Source organism: Sinocyclocheilus rhinocerous, unplaced genomic scaffold (assembly GCF_001515625.1).
Source record: "Sinocyclocheilus rhinocerous isolate Xijiao unplaced genomic scaffold, SAMN03320098_v1.1 scaffold919, whole genome shotgun sequence".
NCBI classification, from domain to species: domain Eukaryota; kingdom Metazoa; phylum Chordata; class Actinopteri; order Cypriniformes; family Cyprinidae; genus Sinocyclocheilus; species Sinocyclocheilus rhinocerous.
This window is the reverse complement of record NW_015637585.1, coordinates 2,242,274-2,260,237: the sequence shown is the minus strand read 5'-3', so window position 1 is coordinate 2,260,237 and position 17,964 is coordinate 2,242,274. Positions and strand designations below refer to the sequence as shown.

The window sequence follows — 17,964 nt, the reverse complement described above, 5'->3', positions numbered from 1 at the left end:
ATTCTGGTATTGTGCTAATCTGGTAATTATAATTACATCACACTTACATTATTGTAAGTATTGTGTCATTTTGGCTACATTAAGAGGATCTATTCTGCCCCCTATTGGTCATGATCATTATTAAAAATATTACAAAAGACAAGCTTTCAGGTCAGTTTTTTTATTTAACAATAATGCAAAACCCCAAACACTATTAAACAGATGTGTAAAAGCAGATGCATGAAATGATTTATACTCCACTGTAATTACAGCACAGCTAACTGCCTGCTCTGCTGCTGAGAGGATGTAGGCCCAGTAACTTCCTCTGGAGCTGAGCTTTGGCCAGGTCAGCAGAGAGAGCGTCTGCCATCCTGTCTGTGGTCTGCTTCATTAGAAAAGCTGCCTGCAAGGCCTTGTCCAATGTCTTATGTATTGATTCCTCCTGAAAAGCATTAAACAAAAATTAATACATATCTATGTTGTATGTGAATATGTAATACACTAGTAAAACTACTGTTAAAAAGTCTGGAGTCAATAACATTTTGCAATATTTGTAAAGTCTCGTATGCTCACCAAGGCTGTATTTATTTGTTGAAAAGCACAGTATTATTGTGAAATATTATTACAATTTAAAATAAATGTTATATTTTAAAATGTCATTTATTCCTGTTATGGCAACGCGGGATTCTCAGCATCTATTACTCCATTCTTCTCACGATCCTTCAGAAATCATTCTCATATTCTGATTTGCCGCTCAAGAAACATTTCTTTTTATTATCAATGTTGAAAATATGTGTGCTGCTTCATGTCTTTGTGAAAATAGTGATAACATTTTTTAGATGAATAAAAAGTTTAAAAGAACAGCATTTATTTGAAATCGAAATCTTTTGTAACATTATAAATGTCTTTACTGTTACCTCCTTACAGAATGAACGTATTTTCTTTAAAAAAAAAAAAAACTAAACTAAACCCAAACTTCACAGCAGTGTATGTTAATATGTTATGCAGGAATCACATTCTAAATAATCAATGTTGTAAAGGTAAACTACATAAAATATTAGCATTACTAAATGATGTTTTGTTCTGTTGTGTGGATGTTAGCTGTATAACAGTCTAAACTGACTCTGCTGGTGCGGTGTCGTCTTCCACTGGTCCTCGGTGAGGTCCGTTGAAAGAAAACATTACTGGGAAGCAGTGCTGAGTCAGATTGAGTTGAGCGCTTCCTAGTGGACACTGGTTCTGATGCTTGATCTCGCACTTTAAATCTGGGAAAACAGCCAGTACAAAGTCAAATGCTTTTGTCAAATTTCAGTTAATGTTTAGTGACTAATTTTAGGTGTATTACAGTTTATTAAGCTTGACAGATCAAACTGCATTTGTGCATTGGTAATATGATGTGTTTGACATGTAATGATTCACTGCATATTTCATAGTTTGTTTGCCATTTAACTGTTTAATCGCTTACCCAGCAGGCAGACTGCAGGAGGAGCCATAGTTGACCTGCAGCAGAGGCTTATGGGAAGGATGAGCAGGAATAGGAGGGGCAAGTTTTGTGCTGTTTAAGAAGATGTTCTCCAAGTTTCCCACTGAAACAACAAAGAACACCATTTCCGTACTTACCATTCCACTCTACATGACATACAGGGGTTTTAGTAGGTTTAGTGGTTCCTCACTTGCAGGTCTATAGCTGACACTTTTGTTGGTTCTCTTAGTGTCAGTGCTGGGGATTGTTGGCCCAATGCTGGCTCTCTGATGGCTACCAGACTGGCTAAACTGAGATGTGTCCAAAGGAAAGCTCTCTACTGAGGCTGTGACCATTGAGAGAAGAACATTGAGTACCTTTATCTCACTACATCCTGAACTGCAGCAAAAAGCTATTTTGCTAAAAGCACAGTCATACCTTTGGATGAGGTTCTGGAGTCATGTGACCTCTTGTCAGCACTGAATCGGGTGCGTATTAGTCCGTGAGATGGACTGAAGGCTCTCTGTAAACTCATGGTGTGATCTGAATCCTCACCGTCAGTGACTAACAATACACAAATACCCTTTACTTCAGTTTCACTGTATAGACTTTAACAAACACCAATATTTAACTGCTTTAAACCACATTTATTACATATAACAAGTGTGAACCAAATTGTCATGCTGTCACCTTTGCTCTTGCTGAGCTCCATATCAGAAGAGATCCAGTCCTCAATAAAGGTCAGAACTCCTGTTATGATGTAGATTTTTGAGGTGCACTCTTGTCATAAATTAATCTATTACTTTTCCTACATAATTTTTAACAAAAACATTGGTAAAATATCTATTTAGGAGTCTTAGACCTTTCCAACGATATATAGTTTGTCATGATTAGATTAGGATTTAATTGTAATATAGTGAAGTAAACTTAGGCGTCCCAGAGAGGGGACGGGTGACAGTTAAAGGGTTAAAGATTTCTCTTTCTCTCACTCCATCACTGTGAGAATCACCCTGCAGAAACAGTTTACATCAGGTTTCACACAGATTACTGTAACACATTTGTAATGTATCCTCAGGTGAAGATTAGTCTGAGGTTTTCTTTTTTTCTTTATTTTTTTTTTCTAATTTCCAGACAAGTATGTGTTCGTATAATATTTTTATGGACAGAATCCATTTTGTTTTATTATTGTGACCATTTGTGACAAGATTTTTGAGAGTAATTGTAACAATAAATTATTTTCAGAATTTTATTTAACACAAATGACTGATGCTAATGGTTATAAATAGAAATAAAGTATTACTTCCGAATCTTTAAACACTGTAATTTAGTTGATCAATATATATTATATAATACGTGCATAATTATTATGCAATTTGATATTGCGATCATATTTTTTTACAAGCACATTTTATTGATTCCAAACCACATCAATCCTAATAACTACTATTAATTTTGTATTTAATCATTTATAAGTGGTATGTAATTGTCCATGAAGGTCAGAAGTGAAAAACACCTTATATTCAGGTGTGCATAATTATTAAGCATGTTTTCTTTTACAGAATGAGCCAAAAAGAGATTTAACTCGAACTGAAAAGTAAAAAATTATTAAATGCTCATGAGAAGGATGTAATACTAAAGCAATTTACAAAGTAAAGGCATGGCCATTAGACAGGGCAATGAAATGCTCATTGGGTCAGCAGGGTCAGAAAAAAACAGGTGGAGAAGAAAAGACACGTTAACTGCAAATTAATGTGAAGAATTAGGTGTAAAACCATTAGGAGGAACCCTTTAGTCTCCAGTGCCACCATTTTCCAGAACTGCAACCAACCTGAAGTCTGCAGAAGTGCAAGGCGTCACTGTATTTTACTACACTTCAGCATGTGATTCTTATTAAGTCATTTTTTTAGGATTTTTTACCCAAGCAAATTCTCTGAGAACCTGACACTTTGCACTTCTGGAGACTCCAGGTAGGTTGCAGTTCTGGAAAATGGTGGCACTGGAGACAAAATGGTTCATAATAATAATTATGCACACACTGTAATACACGATTGTTCAGTTTGGGGTTGATAAGAGTTTGTAATGCTTGAAACCAACAACGCCAACAAGAGAGTGTAAGCTGCTTTACTTTAACAAAAGCAATGACCAGAGGCTTACTACACACGCACAAGATATTGACAGAAACTTGAGCAGCGTTGTTTGTGTTCGACAGTGAATGATGCCGCTGGAGTTTCAAGTGAGACATTCAGCTGAGAGGAAAAACCTGATAGTCTTATGAAGCTGAGGGAATTTGTGAAAGAAAAGCCCTAGTTTCACTAAAACTCACATTCTCCTTAATAACATGATGGTATGTGATGACAGAAGTCAAATCCAGGGAGGAAATCCTTAGGTGCTTTGTGATACATTATACTAGAGATGGGTATTCTGGTATTGTGCTAATCTGGTAATTATAATTACATCACACTTACATTATTGTAAGTATTGTGTCATTTTGGCTACATTAAGAGGATCTATTCTGCCCCCTATTGGTCATGATCATTATTAAAAATATTACAAAAGACAAGCTTTCAGGTCAGTTTTTTTATTTAACAATAATGCAAAACCCCAAACACTATTAAACAGATGTGTAAAAGCAGATGCATGAAATGATTTATACTCCACTGTAATTACAGCACAGCTAACTGCCTGCTCTGCTGCTGAGAGGATGTAGGCCCAGTAACTTCCTCTGGAGCTGAGCTTTGGCCAGGTCAGCAGAGAGAGCGTCTGCCATCCTGTCTGTGGTCTGCTTCATTAGAAAAGCTGCCTGCAAGGCCTTGTCCAATGTCTTGTGTATTGATTCCTCCTGAAAAGCATTAAACAAAAATTAATACATATCTATGTTGTATGTGAATATGTAATACACTAGTAAAACTACTGTTAAAAAGTCTGGAGTCAATAACATTTTGCAATATTTGTAAAGTCTCGTATGCTCACCAAGGCTGTATTTATTTGTTGAAAAGCACAGTATTATTGTGAAATATTATTACAATTTAAAATAAATGTTATATTTTAAAATGTCATTTATTCCTGTTATGGCAACGCGGGATTCTCAGCATCTATTACTCCATTCTTCTCACGATCCTTCAGAAATCATTCTCATATTCTGATTTGCCGCTCAAGAAACATTTCTTTTTATTATCAATGTTGAAAATATGTGTGCTGCTTCATGTCTTTGTGAAAATAGTGATAACATTTTTTAGATGAATAAAAAGTTTAAAAGAACAGCATTTATTTGAAATCGAAATCTTTTGTAACATTATAAATGTCTTTACTGTTACCTCCTTACAGAATGAACGTATTTTCTTTAAAAAAAAAAAAAACTAAACTAAACCCAAACTTCACAGCAGTGTATGTTAATATGTTATGCAGGAATCACATTCTAAATAATCAATGTTGTAAAGGTAAACTACATAAAATATTAGCATTACTAAATGATGTTTTGTTCTGTTGTGTGGATGTTAGCTGTATAACAGTCTAAACTGACTCTGCTGGTGCGGTGTCGTCTTCCACTGGTCCTCGGTGAGGTCCGTTGAAAGAAAACATTACTGGGAAGCAGTGCTGAGTCAGATTGAGTTGAGCGCTTCCTAGTGGACACTGGTTCTGATGCTTGATCTCGCACTTTAAATCTGGGAAAACAGCCAGTACAAAGTCAAATGCTTTTGTCAAATTTCAGTTAATGTTTAGTGACTAATTTTAGGTGTATTACAGTTTATTAAGCTTGACAGATCAAACTGCATTTGTGCATTGGTAATATGATGTGTTTGACATGTAATGATTCACTGCATATTTCATAGTTTGTTTGCCATTTAACTGTTTAATCGCTTACCCAGCAGGCAGACTGCAGGAGGAGCCATAGTTGACCTGCAGCAGAGGCTTATGGGAAGGATGAGCAGGAATAGGAGGGGCAAGTTTTGTGCTGTTTAAGAAGATGTTCTCCAAGTTTCCCACTGAAACAACAAAGAACACCATTTCCGTACTTACCATTCCACTCTACATGACATACAGGGGTTTTAGTAGGTTTAGTGGTTCCTCACTTGCAGGTCTATAGCTGACACTTTTGTTGGTTCTCTTAGTGTCAGTGCTGGGGATTGTTGGCCCAATGCTGGCTCTCTGATGGCTACCAGACTGGCTAAACTGAGATGTGTCCAAAGGAAAGCTCTCTACTGAGGCTGTGACCATTGAGAGAAGAACATTGAGTACCTTTATCTCACTACATCCTGAACTGCAGCAAAAAGCTATTTTGCTAAAAGCACAGTCATACCTTTGGATGAGGTTCTGGAGTCATGTGACCTCTTGTCAGCACTGAATCGGGTGCGTATTAGTCCGTGAGATGGACTGAAGGCTCTCTGTAAACTCATGGTGTGATCTGAATCCTCACCGTCAGTGACTAACAATACACAAATAGTACTACTTCAGTTTCACTGTATAGACTTTAACAAACACCAATATTTAACTGCTTTAAACCACATTTATTACATATAACAAGTGTGAACCAAATTGTCATGCTGTCACCTTTGCTCTTGCTGAGCTCCATATCAGAAGAGATCCAGTCCTCAATCGTCTGAAGGTTTGAGTCTGTCTTCACACATCTGATGGTATAGTGAGAATGCATATTATGTTTGCAAACCTTTGAAAAACCAACACTCTTATTAGCATCTATGGTCCAATGAAGAAAATAATTATTCTTTTAAGAATTGTTATTTGGTGAACCATATTATACATTATACTCATTATAACTATATTATAGTGAAAAAGGTTTGTCAGATTATTAAAATGTTCTTTACATTAAAAAAAAAAATTCTGTTTCTTTAGACGCTTATAGGATGGGACCCGTTCCTCAACCCCAACTTGAAGTACCTGCTTGAGGCACCTCTGTTCTGGCTACGGGTCTGTCCCTTGTGCTTCCTCTCCAATGGATACCTGCCATTCGGATAATCAGTCTTCTTGCTCTCATGAAGCAGGTGACCAAGGCTTTCCTCTAGCGCCCTCTTGAGACGCGAAACCTCATACTGCAGTGCGAGGATAACCTCACTACTATGAAGAGCACAATGGAAATTATGGTTAATCTAACAATTTGCAGGTAACAATAAACAACTTCCTTTAACACTTACTTGTGGCATGAGCAGTGTGATGCTGAGTGCGTCTCATTTGCAGAATGGCTCTTTCCCAGCTGATCTTCCCCTATTCCTTCAGTCACCTGGTTATGCATGGCAATGGCGCCACCTACTGATGTGTCATCTTCTTTTGGAGCTCTAACAGGTGCATTCTGGGTAATGCTTCTTGCTTCCATGACATGTGTAACTATCTGTTCATATTCCAGGTGGTTCACTGTGGGCTGCACTGGTTGTGGTGGCGCTGATATAGTTGTTCGCACATTGGAGTGGGAGGCTTCACTGTCTGAACCACTGGTATTCGTTATGCTGTTGACATCGTCAGAGAGCGCAGAACTGAAGAGAACATCAGATAGAATGTTATATTTTTAATAAAATGTCAGTTCTGCTATAGAATATCTTTTCATTGATTTATAATATGAATATAATATCACATTTAGTTTAGCATTTTTTAATCTTATCTTTTAACAGTCCCATTTGTGAATATAACATATATACTGTTTGTTTGTTTTCTAGACTAGTAACTTATCAGACACCAAAATGAAATAGTTTGCCTTTGATAATTGACATATATGCTTCCGTCTTTTAAAGCACTAGCTGCCAGTGTGTGTGCATTTACCTCACAGCACTAGAAGGTGTTTGGAACAGTCCTGTGCTTGGCCGGCTTAGGTCAAAACTGCCAAAGCCACTGTCAGTTTCTGGACTGAAAAAGCTCTGAAAGAACAAAAACACTCTCTATGTCATTCTGTCCTTTGAAGAAACAACCTATACCTGCTGCAAGTGACATGCGGAAGCAACAAATACCTTAACAATAACAGTACTTACGAAAAATCCCACAATATCTCTAATGAAAATGATCTGGGGGACTGAAGTTTTTGTACTGTATCTAACATACAACATTTACTCTGTTTGTCTCACAAAATGTAATGCTGAACATGTGAAAAGGAAATGTGATCAATTTATCCCTCTAACAACTGACATTGACATTATTGATATTCTTGCATGCAACTGATTTTTCTCACAGATAAATATAATCTCTTTCTCTCTATGTCATCTTGTTGCAGTGTGTGTGTTACCTGTGTTTTATCTGTGGTTGGCTGAGGAGAGTTCCAAGGAGACGGTCCTACAGAAGTGAAGTAGGCTTCACTATGTCTGATCTTCTCTTCATACCTGAGAGAGGAATGGCGATCACAGCAGCCATCAAAAAACAAGGTTCTTTTACATTTACAATAGTTTTAGATTTGTAAAACTCTGATCATGTTTGCACCATTGTACTTGAGAAAGTTCATTGTTGATGCAACAATGGACTTAAAGGACATTACACATACAAAAAGTGCTGTGGCAGTGCTATAGTATAATGATTATTTACACAGTACTCCACTGTACTTCAAAATACAGTAGTATTAACATAGTACCATATTCAGAAATGTTTAGTTCTTTATTTGTTACTTTCCAATAATATAGACATACCAAGCAGCATAAATCACTAAAAATATCTAATTTTCTGGGCTAACACAACAAACTTTTGATCTCCCTTAAAAGTCGTACAAATTGGTTATTAATTTTTTTTTTAATAGTAGATATTTGCAAATGTGGCAGTGTTATTTTAGTGTAATTGAGATACTATTATAGTTTTAATTCATTATTATTAATTAGTTTTTATTTTTATATTTTCTGTTTCATTTTAGTTAGTTTTATTAATTTTATTGAGTGTTTGACATTTTATTGGTTGTCATTTGACTTAAGCTTTTTAAATGTGTTTCTATAGTTTGTTCATTTTTATTTTAATTATTTTACAACATCAAGTTAAATGAAAATGAGAAATGCTGCTTTGAAAAATAGCTGAAATAAAATAAGTAAACTTTTTATATGTATTTTATTCCAGTCAGTGTAAACAAAGTAAACCAAATATATTTTAGTTTTAGTTTTTTATAATAACCCTAAATCATGCACCTTTGATTTACCCATCTATTATTGTAAAATTGTAAGTTTTAAAATTACAATACACTTTCCCAGTTAAGACTGCACCAGATTGCAAAGCATACACAGCAAAGAATACAAATCTGTCAGTAAATACTGACCTATCATGTGTCAGCTGCTTTAATAAAGTTGAGGAGGATGCTTGTGCCAGGACGTCCTCGTAGTGTTGGTTCTCTCCTGTTGTCAGTCTGTTCTCCTGTTCCTCATTGGCAGTGCCAGCCGTTTCAGTGGAGAAGGTGGAATACCTCAGAGGAAGATACAGAAAAAGAACAGAGGGAACTAAGTGTTTCCATAATGAAACTGATATTCCCTCGTCCCTCCTCTCGACCTGTAACCCGATCAGCCTTGAGTGAGCTGTGCTAAATATCACGATACGCTCTCTCCTCTTACAACCCACATCAGTGATCTTTCTGAGACAAACTAAATAAGGTACTGGACCACAACAAAAAGATTTTTCAAATTTTTGGGGTGAATTATGCCTTTAAGGTATTAATGTTAATAGCTCAAGGATTGTGGAGTATGAACCTGCAACCTTTAGTTTACCACCCCAGAGACATTTCTTTAAAAGTAGCTAGATGCTTAAAAATCTAAGTAGAATTGTGCGTTTTTAATTTAGCAATGTAGATTCAGTTTAAATAATTCATTTGGTTCAGGAGTAAGTGACACTTTTATTGTGTAAACACACAAAATGAGAATATATGTAATTTAGTTCTACATTCAGATGCATTTGTTCCCAATAACAATATAGTGTAAAGAATAAAACATGGCTGTACTGTAGATAGAAGCTGTTTTCTGTTCCCCTGGGAAAAAGCCCATCAGCTGTGTGATCTTCATTGGTCTCTTCATCATCGTTGTCCTCAATGTTGTGTCTAACAGGGGAGATGCTGAAGACTGACTCCTGCAACATGACACATGCTTTTCATTCAGCCCCAGCATCCACAAAACCTATCATGGCAGTCATTTAGTTCTCACGTTACATAGCAAAACAAGCCATGCAAACGGATATGGGGCACACAACAATATCAGCTTCACTGCGTGTGTACACACAGACATGAATAATTTGAGGAGAAATTGTTTAAAGGAACGGTTAATCTGTTAATAATTTTTTTTCACCCTTAGGCCATCCAAGATATAGATGAGTGTTTCTTTTTGTGAACAGATTTGGAGAAATGTAGCATTACATCACTTGCTCACCAATAGATCCTCTGCAAGTGAATGGGTGTCGTCAGAATGAAAGTCCAAACATCTGATAAAAACATCCCAATAATCCACAAGTAATCTACACAACTCCAGTTAATCAATTAACATTTTGTGAAGTTAAAAGCTGCATGTTTGTAGTAACAAAATCCACCATTAAAACATTTTTAACTTGCTTCTGGCTAAAATATGATTCCTCTATGCATAATATTGAAAAATTATACTTTATGGACATTATGGAGATTATAGACTTTGGCCAGAAGCAATGATTTAAAGTTAAAATGCCTTAATGATGGATTTGTTTATCACAAACACATAGCTTTTCACTTCACTGGAGACAGTGTGGATTACTTGTGGATTATTGGGATGTTTTTATCAGCTGTTAAATTGCTAGATGCTAAATTTGTCCAAGTCTGTTCATCTACATCTTAGATGGTCTCAGGGTGAGTAAACTTAAAGCAAATTTTCAATTTTTGGTGTGAACTATTCCTTTAAACAGAAATGACATAAGCTAAAAAGTATGTGTACAGTATATGAATGATTGAATGAATGAGGGAAAGTCACCTAAAATATAGATTAATGTGTGTTACCTCATGCAGTGATGGATGGGATGATGAGACAGAGATATCTTCACAAGGTGGAGGAGAGGGAGTGGAAGATGAAGGAGGATAGAAGACATGGCACACATTTCTTTCAATCTGCTCTTTAATGTCCTCCAGGTGCATGCCTATCCTGAAAATCTGGCCCTCGACCTCCCTTAAACATAAAGGTGAAGACACAACACTTGCAGGTTGACCCTGTGACAGTTTCAATCTCTTCTTTTAACAGCCACATAAGTCAAATTACAGTTACACTGCCTGTCAAATGTTTAGACACACTTGAATGAGTTTATTTGAGAAGATTTGAAGACACCTTTTCATTTAAAGGCATATGCATACAGTATATGACTGAAATTTTGTTCTATATACTAAGTATATTAAGTATAAGTATAAATTGTGTCCATGAAGGAATATTGGTTCACAAAACAAAAACTTTAAATTAGAAACATTTTAATGGCTTTTTGGAGCCAATAGTGAAGGTGGAATATACAATCACATACTTATTATTTAAATAGTTTTGTTGATTATAACAAGAGCTTTCTAGCTTTTTGACATCAGTAGTAAAATACAGTTTGGCCAGATGAGACGTCTACCTGTCAGGGTCAAACTCTCCTGTGTTTCTGGTTAAACCCATGTAGTTCTGCATCTCCAGAGCACGATGCTCCTCCCTCTTTGTGAGGTAATTCCTCTCCAGCTGATCCTGGGCCTCCATCATGCTCTTTAGCACCTGCAGAGAGATCCAACAAACAAGATGAAAAGTTTACATTTGTTCCCATTTTGTAATGCATGGTTGAATTTTGATCTTGTCTGAACAGTGTATGATTATAAATATGGTTTCATGCAATTTATGTTAAATCTATACAGTTACCATCTGTTGCTCCTCTACATTCATTGACATGGTGGTGGCACATGTTTTGAATTCATCCACCTGAAAATGAGGGGGAAAAAATCAGATGCAGCCCAATGCACCGCGACGTTAGGTTCTGCTAAAGCTAAATGTATGAGAGAGAGCTACAATTTTTAGACTTTCTAAAAGGATTTTTAGAGAACTAAAAATACAACATAAGGCAGAGGGCAAAATCTTGTGGTATTTGTCTGTACCTTCTGCATAAATGATCTGATGATGTCTCTGAGCTCAGAGGTCAGTCTCTCTCCGTCTGTCAGGCTGTGTGATTCAGTCTCCACGGGTTGAGAGTTCTGCAGGCTAAACTGCTTCTCGCTTGGACCTGCTGAATAGACATTAGACATGAGGACACAAATTGCATCTAAACATGCAGTGTCGCTTGTTCATTAATTCATATTTTATCTTATAGCACTTTCTATCATTTTGTAACTATAAACCATCTAATATCTGATGTTTCTTGTTTCCCTCTCTTAGAAGTTCTGTTTAACTGCTGAAGAAACCAGCTCAAATTTCCCTGGCAGGGTTTCTGTGCTGTCAGGGTTACAGTGTAGTACAGTATTTCAGCTGGAGAAAGATATACAATGGCTTCTTGCCTGTGGCTGGTGCTTGTGGGTTAGTTGCTGTCAGTTTGGTGTTTTCATTGTTGCTAGTTGCATCATTCCAGTCGATGGTCACAGAGGGCTCACTGGAAGCATGAATCTGCTGCTTAAAAGAAAGCAACAATATAACTGACACAAACTGGGCTGCAAATCAGATTAGAATGAGGGTATGTTGAAATGCAGATCATATGTGTGTACTGAGACCATATATTATAAAGGCATAATATTTGTAATGTTAATATTTAGTGTTATATTCCCTTACCAAGATATACATATAAACATCTATACACAGAAGACATGTATCAACATTAATGGAAGATCCTTAAAAAAACAACAACAAAAAAACACTTCAGTCTAACCTGACCGATTAGGTTTTCAGCTTCTGTATATTTAGCGAGCAGTCTGTCATATTCAACCTGTAAACAAATAAAATGGTAGGTTATTTAAGTTTTGACACTTTTTTTAATGCTTTTGTTCATGCAATAAATGTCACTGGGGTCCAAATATTTTTCTTTTTCTCTTTTCTTTAAAAAATATTTCTTAAATTCTTCAAACTTCCAGACTAGGCTTTCTTAAGCAGCGTCAACGCTTATCTACTACCTTTAATATCTAGTTTACATACTACAATATTACATAAAAATATAGATTCACCTGTAACTGATTTGCTACTTCCTTGTCTGTGAACACATTCTCTGGTGGCATGATGGAGTCCTCTAAAACCCTGCTGATGATATCTGCTGTTGGTTTACAAGAGGAGGCTGATTTACCCAGAATGCCTGGGGACGACTGGGCTCGGACCATAGCTGGTGACTGGCTGATGGGTTTAATGCTTGCATTACCTTTAGGTATTTTGACTTTAGGTGCCACTTTAGAGAAGTCAGGTAGTGGGTAATGCACCTTTCCCTGCCCGTATTTCAGCTCACTATAGGACCTGGTCCTGCTGAAGGAGCACTTAGGCTTTTGTGCATCTGCTTTAGACAGATCTAAAGAGTTAGCACTGCAGTTCTGCTTAGGACACTCTTTATTATCATCGTCATCCCCAGCAGATGCAGCATCACTGATGCAAGTCGACCCAGGTTCCTTAGATGAGCTTGACTCATTTGAAACATTTAGTTCAGCCAATCTATGGCTTTCAGCAATGCTTGGATCAGGCTCCTCCATCACATCCTGAATCTTCTCCTTCTCTCCTACGAAGATCTGTGCAGCCTGAGAAGCTCTACTCCGCACGGTTTCATCAATGCTGTCCATCAAAGACATCTCTGGTAGGGTCTCCGCTTCAATGATCCTGCTTGAGTTAAGCAGCTCCTCCTTGGAGAAGTGTCTGAGCAGGAAGTCATTGATGTGGTCTGCAGGTTGAACAGGTGTGGCTACAGGCAGAGTCACATCCTTTATTGCTTTATGATTGGATAGAAGACCGTGAGTAAGATTAGATTGGCAAGCCTCTGTTTGTTCTGCATTAACAAATGGCATACTTAACTTATCAAGTGTACAGAAATTCTGACTAGGCATCTCAGTAACCGTTTCACATGGAGATGCTTTTAAATTCTTCTCTGTTTTGTAGTTGCTGTGTGCACCATCATATGGGAGCTCTTCATGTTCTTCATCACTGGTGTTGACAGCATCATTCTCATGTGTTCCAATGTCTGGCTTCACTGCAGGGGTGGTTTTCTGTACTGATGCCTTGGGTATGTTTCCCTTCCTGTTTCTGGTTTTTGAATGTTCTGTGCATTCACTACTAACTGATTCAACACTCTCTGAAGAGCCCTCTTCAGTCTCACATGACTCTGACAGCTCTGCATCATCTGTACACAAAATAGCAGTGGGTTGGTTAAACCCACTGGTTTGGTTGGTTGGTTGGTTAAAGTGGGGGGACAGTGGGTTGGTTAAAGTCTTTAATGTTTTAGTAAAATGTTATAATTTAAACCAATTTGTGGTGAAATTGTCTGGAGATCCAGCTGACATTAGGTCATTATGATGTCATTAATGTTAATCAGATTTTAAATACGTTCAATCAATGTCAGTGGGACTTTAATCATACATTCTGAATGATTACCATACATATTCAAAAGGCAGGGGTCAGTAAGATTTTTTTAGTACTAAGTAGTATTAGTACTTTCAGAAGGATGCATTCAAATGACCAAAAGTGACAGTAAATACATTTATAATGTTACAAAAAATGTTCCTTTGAACTTTCTTTTCATCAAAGTGTCCTGAAAAACTTGATCACAATTCCCACAAAAAAAAAATAATTATGCAGCACAACTGTTTTCAACATTGATAATAAAAGGTTTCTTGAGCAGCGAATCAGCATATGAGAATGATTTCTGGAGTATCATGTGACACTGAAGACTGGAGTAATGATGCTGAAAATTCAGCTTAGCCATCACAAGAATACATTTTATTTTAAAATATATTAAAATATTTTTAATTCTAATACTAGTTCAGTATTACTGTTTTTACTGTACTGTTTTATTACTGTATTTTTGAAAAAGTTCTTAAATGTAGGCGTAGTGTATCTGTATTTCATAGCATTTACATTTTCAAGATGTTGAAAACTACTTTTTGGTGCTTTTTATCAGTGGCGACCAAAAACATGGAATTGCATAGTACTTCAACAGTATAAACCATAGTATTACCGTTGAAGTTTTACAATAAGAGGGATTTCATAGTATCTCGACTCTTACCAGTGAGTTGTGGGCTCTCGGATACACCAGAGGCCTGTGAGAGGTGAACAGTTAAGGCGCCCTGCATGTATTTTAAAATATATTAAAATATTTTTAATTCTAATACTAGTTCAGTATTACTGTTTTTACTGTACTGTTTTATTACTGTATTTTTGAAAAAGTTCTTAAATGTAGGCGTAGTGTATCTGTATTTCATAGCATTTACATTTTCAAGATGTTGAAAACTACTTTTTGGTGCTTTTTATCAGTGGCGACCAAAAACATGGAATTGCATAGTACTTCAATAGTATAAACCATAGTATTACCGTTGAAGTTTTACAATAAGAGGGATTTCATAGTATTTCGACTCTTACCAGTGAGTTGTGGGCTCTCGGATACACCAGAGGCCTGTGAGAGGTGAACAGTTAAGGCGCCCTGCATGTCACTGAAATGCAGGCTGTCATCATCGCTGATATCCACAAATATACTCTGCTCGATGTGTCTTTCCCACAGCACTGATGAAGGTCTGCTGTGAGCATCATCTTCACCGTCCATATCCTCTGCGTCTCCCGATGACGCTCCATCAAACGCGCTCCGTGCGCTACTGCGCGTCTTCCGCGCCTCTCTATTCATTTCTTAGCAACAACAATACACAAAATGAATGGAAAACTGTTACAACTGCAAGTGAATTTTTGTTTTTCCAATAACATAATATTATAAATCTACTAATTATATATAAGCCTATAATAAATTAAAATTATAATTATTTCCGAATATTCATGACGTAGCCTATCTTGCTGGATAAATTAGTAAATAATGAAGTAAATTAAATAGTAAAAATAAGTAAATAAAAACAAGAAGCCGAAAAATTAACACTCCAACTCTAAGTTGCTTTAATAATATGACATTGCACTTACATTTGATGCTTGTTCCAAGGGTTTCTAAGGCACTACAAGAGTCTGCGACGTTTTCATTAAAGAATGGCATAACAGCCTATTTGAAAGGTACAATGAAGTCTAGTTTCTCAAGCCTGTGGTGTAGGATCTTCTTGGGCAATTTAAATAATAAATGCCGTATCTGATGCTGATGCTTTGGGCAGGTGCTACACGCGCACGGGGGTGGGGTGAAACAGGTGGTTGCTATGGGAACGAGAAGCCTTAAGATCAGCTGTCAGTCAGTCAGCCCTGCTCTAAAACTGTTTCGTTAATTTGAAGATATAAAATAGCTAATGATTAATTGTTTTATTTTAATGGTCTCCGTTGATTTACTTGACAATTAAAGCCGCATACAAATAGTTAAGTGTTTTAGGAGTTATGTAAAACAATGAAGTGTTTTCCCTCACAGAGTAGAACGATAAAACATTCAAATTTCATTGGTGATTCATAGGGGGTGTGGTTATTTTTGAATCCTGTGCTCTGATTGGCCAGCCGAGTCACGACCACGCCCCCTTTGTCCGGGTTTGTGTAGTTTTCTCTCTACACCGCTTCGAGGGGGACCAAACGAATAAATTAAACGAAAACGGTTTTAATTAATCGGTTTTTACAATATGATTGGATTTAGCTGATTTGTGTTGTCGATTCTGTTGTAAGAGACTGAACCGAGAGAAGGATCGGTGGGGAATCGGAGGAGTTGAGTGAGTATGACTGAAGTTTGGCCCGTAACGGCCGTTAAGACAGACCTGCATGCGCTAACACAACAAAATGTCAACTTAAAAGCCAAAGTTTAAGCTGCAGGTGCCATATTATGATTTCGTTAAAATAGAACGTACTTTGTTTTTTTATTTAATTTAAAAGTAGGTTATCTTCTGTGCCCTCAAGTGATAATATGGTTAAACATTTACATTATTCTACCAGCAATATAGTAATGTTTGTGCTTTTCCTCTGGTTTTGCTCAGGTCTGTACAGAAGTCAGTGTTACACATATTTAAGGTTAGTGTTTTATGTGATTTTTCTTTACCTTCAGTATGGATTGTATAAATATTTTTCTGGCTTAATCCTGGTCTTTCTTTAATTGTTTGCTTTGGGAGTGAGACATGGGTGAGTCTTTATGCAGCTTTATAAGTGAGGACTGACACTGTGACATTGGCGTGTTTTTGTTGTTGCTTTTCCAGAATTATAGGTTTTACAATGACATGCAGTACAGTTTTATTAATTGTTTGCTTTATACTTTATTTATTCAGACAATATTCTTATTCACAATGCTCTCTGACTAACGTACCTATCCTCCTGGCACAATATACTGCAAAACTGATTTTGGCAAATGTTTATTTGTAACTGCTTACAAGACACACTGTGTGTGTGTGTGTGTGTGTGTGAAAGGGGTCTTTAAATGGCGAGCACCTCAGTACAGCTGTCAGTGACGGTAACGCATTGTGATGACTGAAGTCATCATCACTTCCTGTGTGTCATGGAAGGTGCAGCTTGTGTCTGTCTTCTTGCTAGCCTCTATTCATGTCTCATCTCGTCAAGCTAACCTGCCTCTGAGGTACTCTGAGAACCACACTTGTTTTTCTGTTAGAATTATGACACACAAACCAGTTTTGTAACTGACTCTGTTTTGAAGTTCTGTTTGTTCTTTGGAATGAAGAATGAGAGTACAATGAATTTGAAGGTCTTTGGCATAAATGTTATTACATGTTTTAGCAGGCAGTTTATCTGCACTCTTGGTTGAGACTGAGTGTGGTTCACTTTTTGGTGTCAAGAAAAAAATGGACTGTTTAATGTCTTTTAATGAGGAAAGAACTATACAAGAACTGTAGTATAAAACTATAAAAGTAGCCACTTCTAGCCACTGGGGGACCATAGGCAGGCTAGGGGAACTCATATTAATGTTAAAAAACCTCATAAAGTGAAATTTTCATGCCATGGGACCTTTAAATATGTTGATTAGATCAGAGTTTATTAACATCATGATTCCCACCCTTTAACACAATTGTTTTGAAAATGAGTTTCAACAAAAACATATACCATTGACTAACAACCTCACAGCTGACTGTCTGTCTTTAATGATTTATATTAATATACAAGTTGGCATGAATTAAAAAAAAAAAATTTTTTTGTGAATAATCCATCCATGTATGCTTAATTTTTTTTTTATTTGACCTCATAATTTTGCATCAGAAAATCATAATTTGAACTTTCAAGGGAAACAACATAATTCTCTTTGGTTACATATGCCTTTTCGTCCACTTAATCACTGCCCTTCCACTATTGACCGCAAACATACATTAATTTTTGAGTGAGACACCCACATCTGAAATACAACCAACATCTGATTGATAGAACCCTGCCTAGCATTTTTTCTCTTTACAATAATCCATTGCACCCGAATGTATGTCACAATACAGAAGAAAAGATCTGTCGCTACTTCCAGTTCGTCATGACTTTAGACCACAGTGGCATTCTATATGTGTGTGTGTGTGTGTGTGTGTGTGT

At 36.7% G+C, this 17,964-nt stretch overlaps 2 protein-coding genes across 2 annotated transcripts in view; one reads left to right on the top strand and one right to left on the bottom strand.

The window, feature by feature from the left end:
- Positions 1-256: 256 nt before the first annotated feature.
- Positions 257-15,163, bottom strand: LOC107749213 (AT-hook-containing transcription factor-like). The gene is made up of 26 exons (XM_016564308.1): positions 14,905-15,163; positions 12,519-13,669; positions 12,227-12,283; positions 11,862-11,970; positions 11,466-11,590; positions 11,233-11,292; positions 10,958-11,091; positions 10,356-10,521; positions 9,342-9,466; positions 8,670-8,813; positions 7,665-7,758; positions 7,208-7,302; positions 6,589-6,924; positions 6,335-6,511; positions 5,990-6,066; positions 5,739-5,864; positions 5,512-5,646; positions 5,304-5,424; positions 4,962-5,103; positions 4,121-4,280; positions 2,132-2,191; positions 1,880-2,005; positions 1,653-1,787; positions 1,445-1,565; positions 1,103-1,244; positions 257-421 (listed from the first exon to the last, which is right to left on the bottom strand). The coding sequence occupies exons 1-26, from the start codon at positions 15,161-15,163 to the stop codon at positions 257-259; spliced, it is 4,542 nt and encodes a 1,513-aa protein (XP_016419794.1).
- Positions 15,164-15,978: 815 nt separating this feature from the next.
- The window catches only part of LOC107749212 (G-protein-signaling modulator 2-like), a 15,842-nt gene continuing 13,856 nt past the window's right edge, over positions 15,979-17,964 (top strand). The window contains exons 1-2 of the mRNA XM_016564307.1: positions 15,979-16,163; positions 16,425-16,458. The gene's annotated coding sequence lies outside the window, so the exon portion shown is untranslated. The remainder of the gene's footprint in view (positions 16,164-16,424; positions 16,459-17,964) is intronic.

Excerpts from the sequence above, each read along its gene's own strand:
- LOC107749213 (XM_016564308.1), bottom strand. The coding sequence starts at position 15,163 with ATGAATAGAGAGGCGCGGAAGACGCGCAGTAGCGCACGGAGCGCGTTT. Across the intron at positions 11,591-11,861 it reads CCCACAAGCACCAGCCACAG|GTCCAAGCGAGAAGCAGTTT; the intron begins GCAAGAAGCCAT and ends TCTATTCAGCAG. Across the intron at positions 7,303-7,664 it reads CAACCACAGATAAAACACAG|AGCTTTTTCAGTCCAGAAAC; the intron begins GTAACACACACA and ends TTGTTCTTTCAG.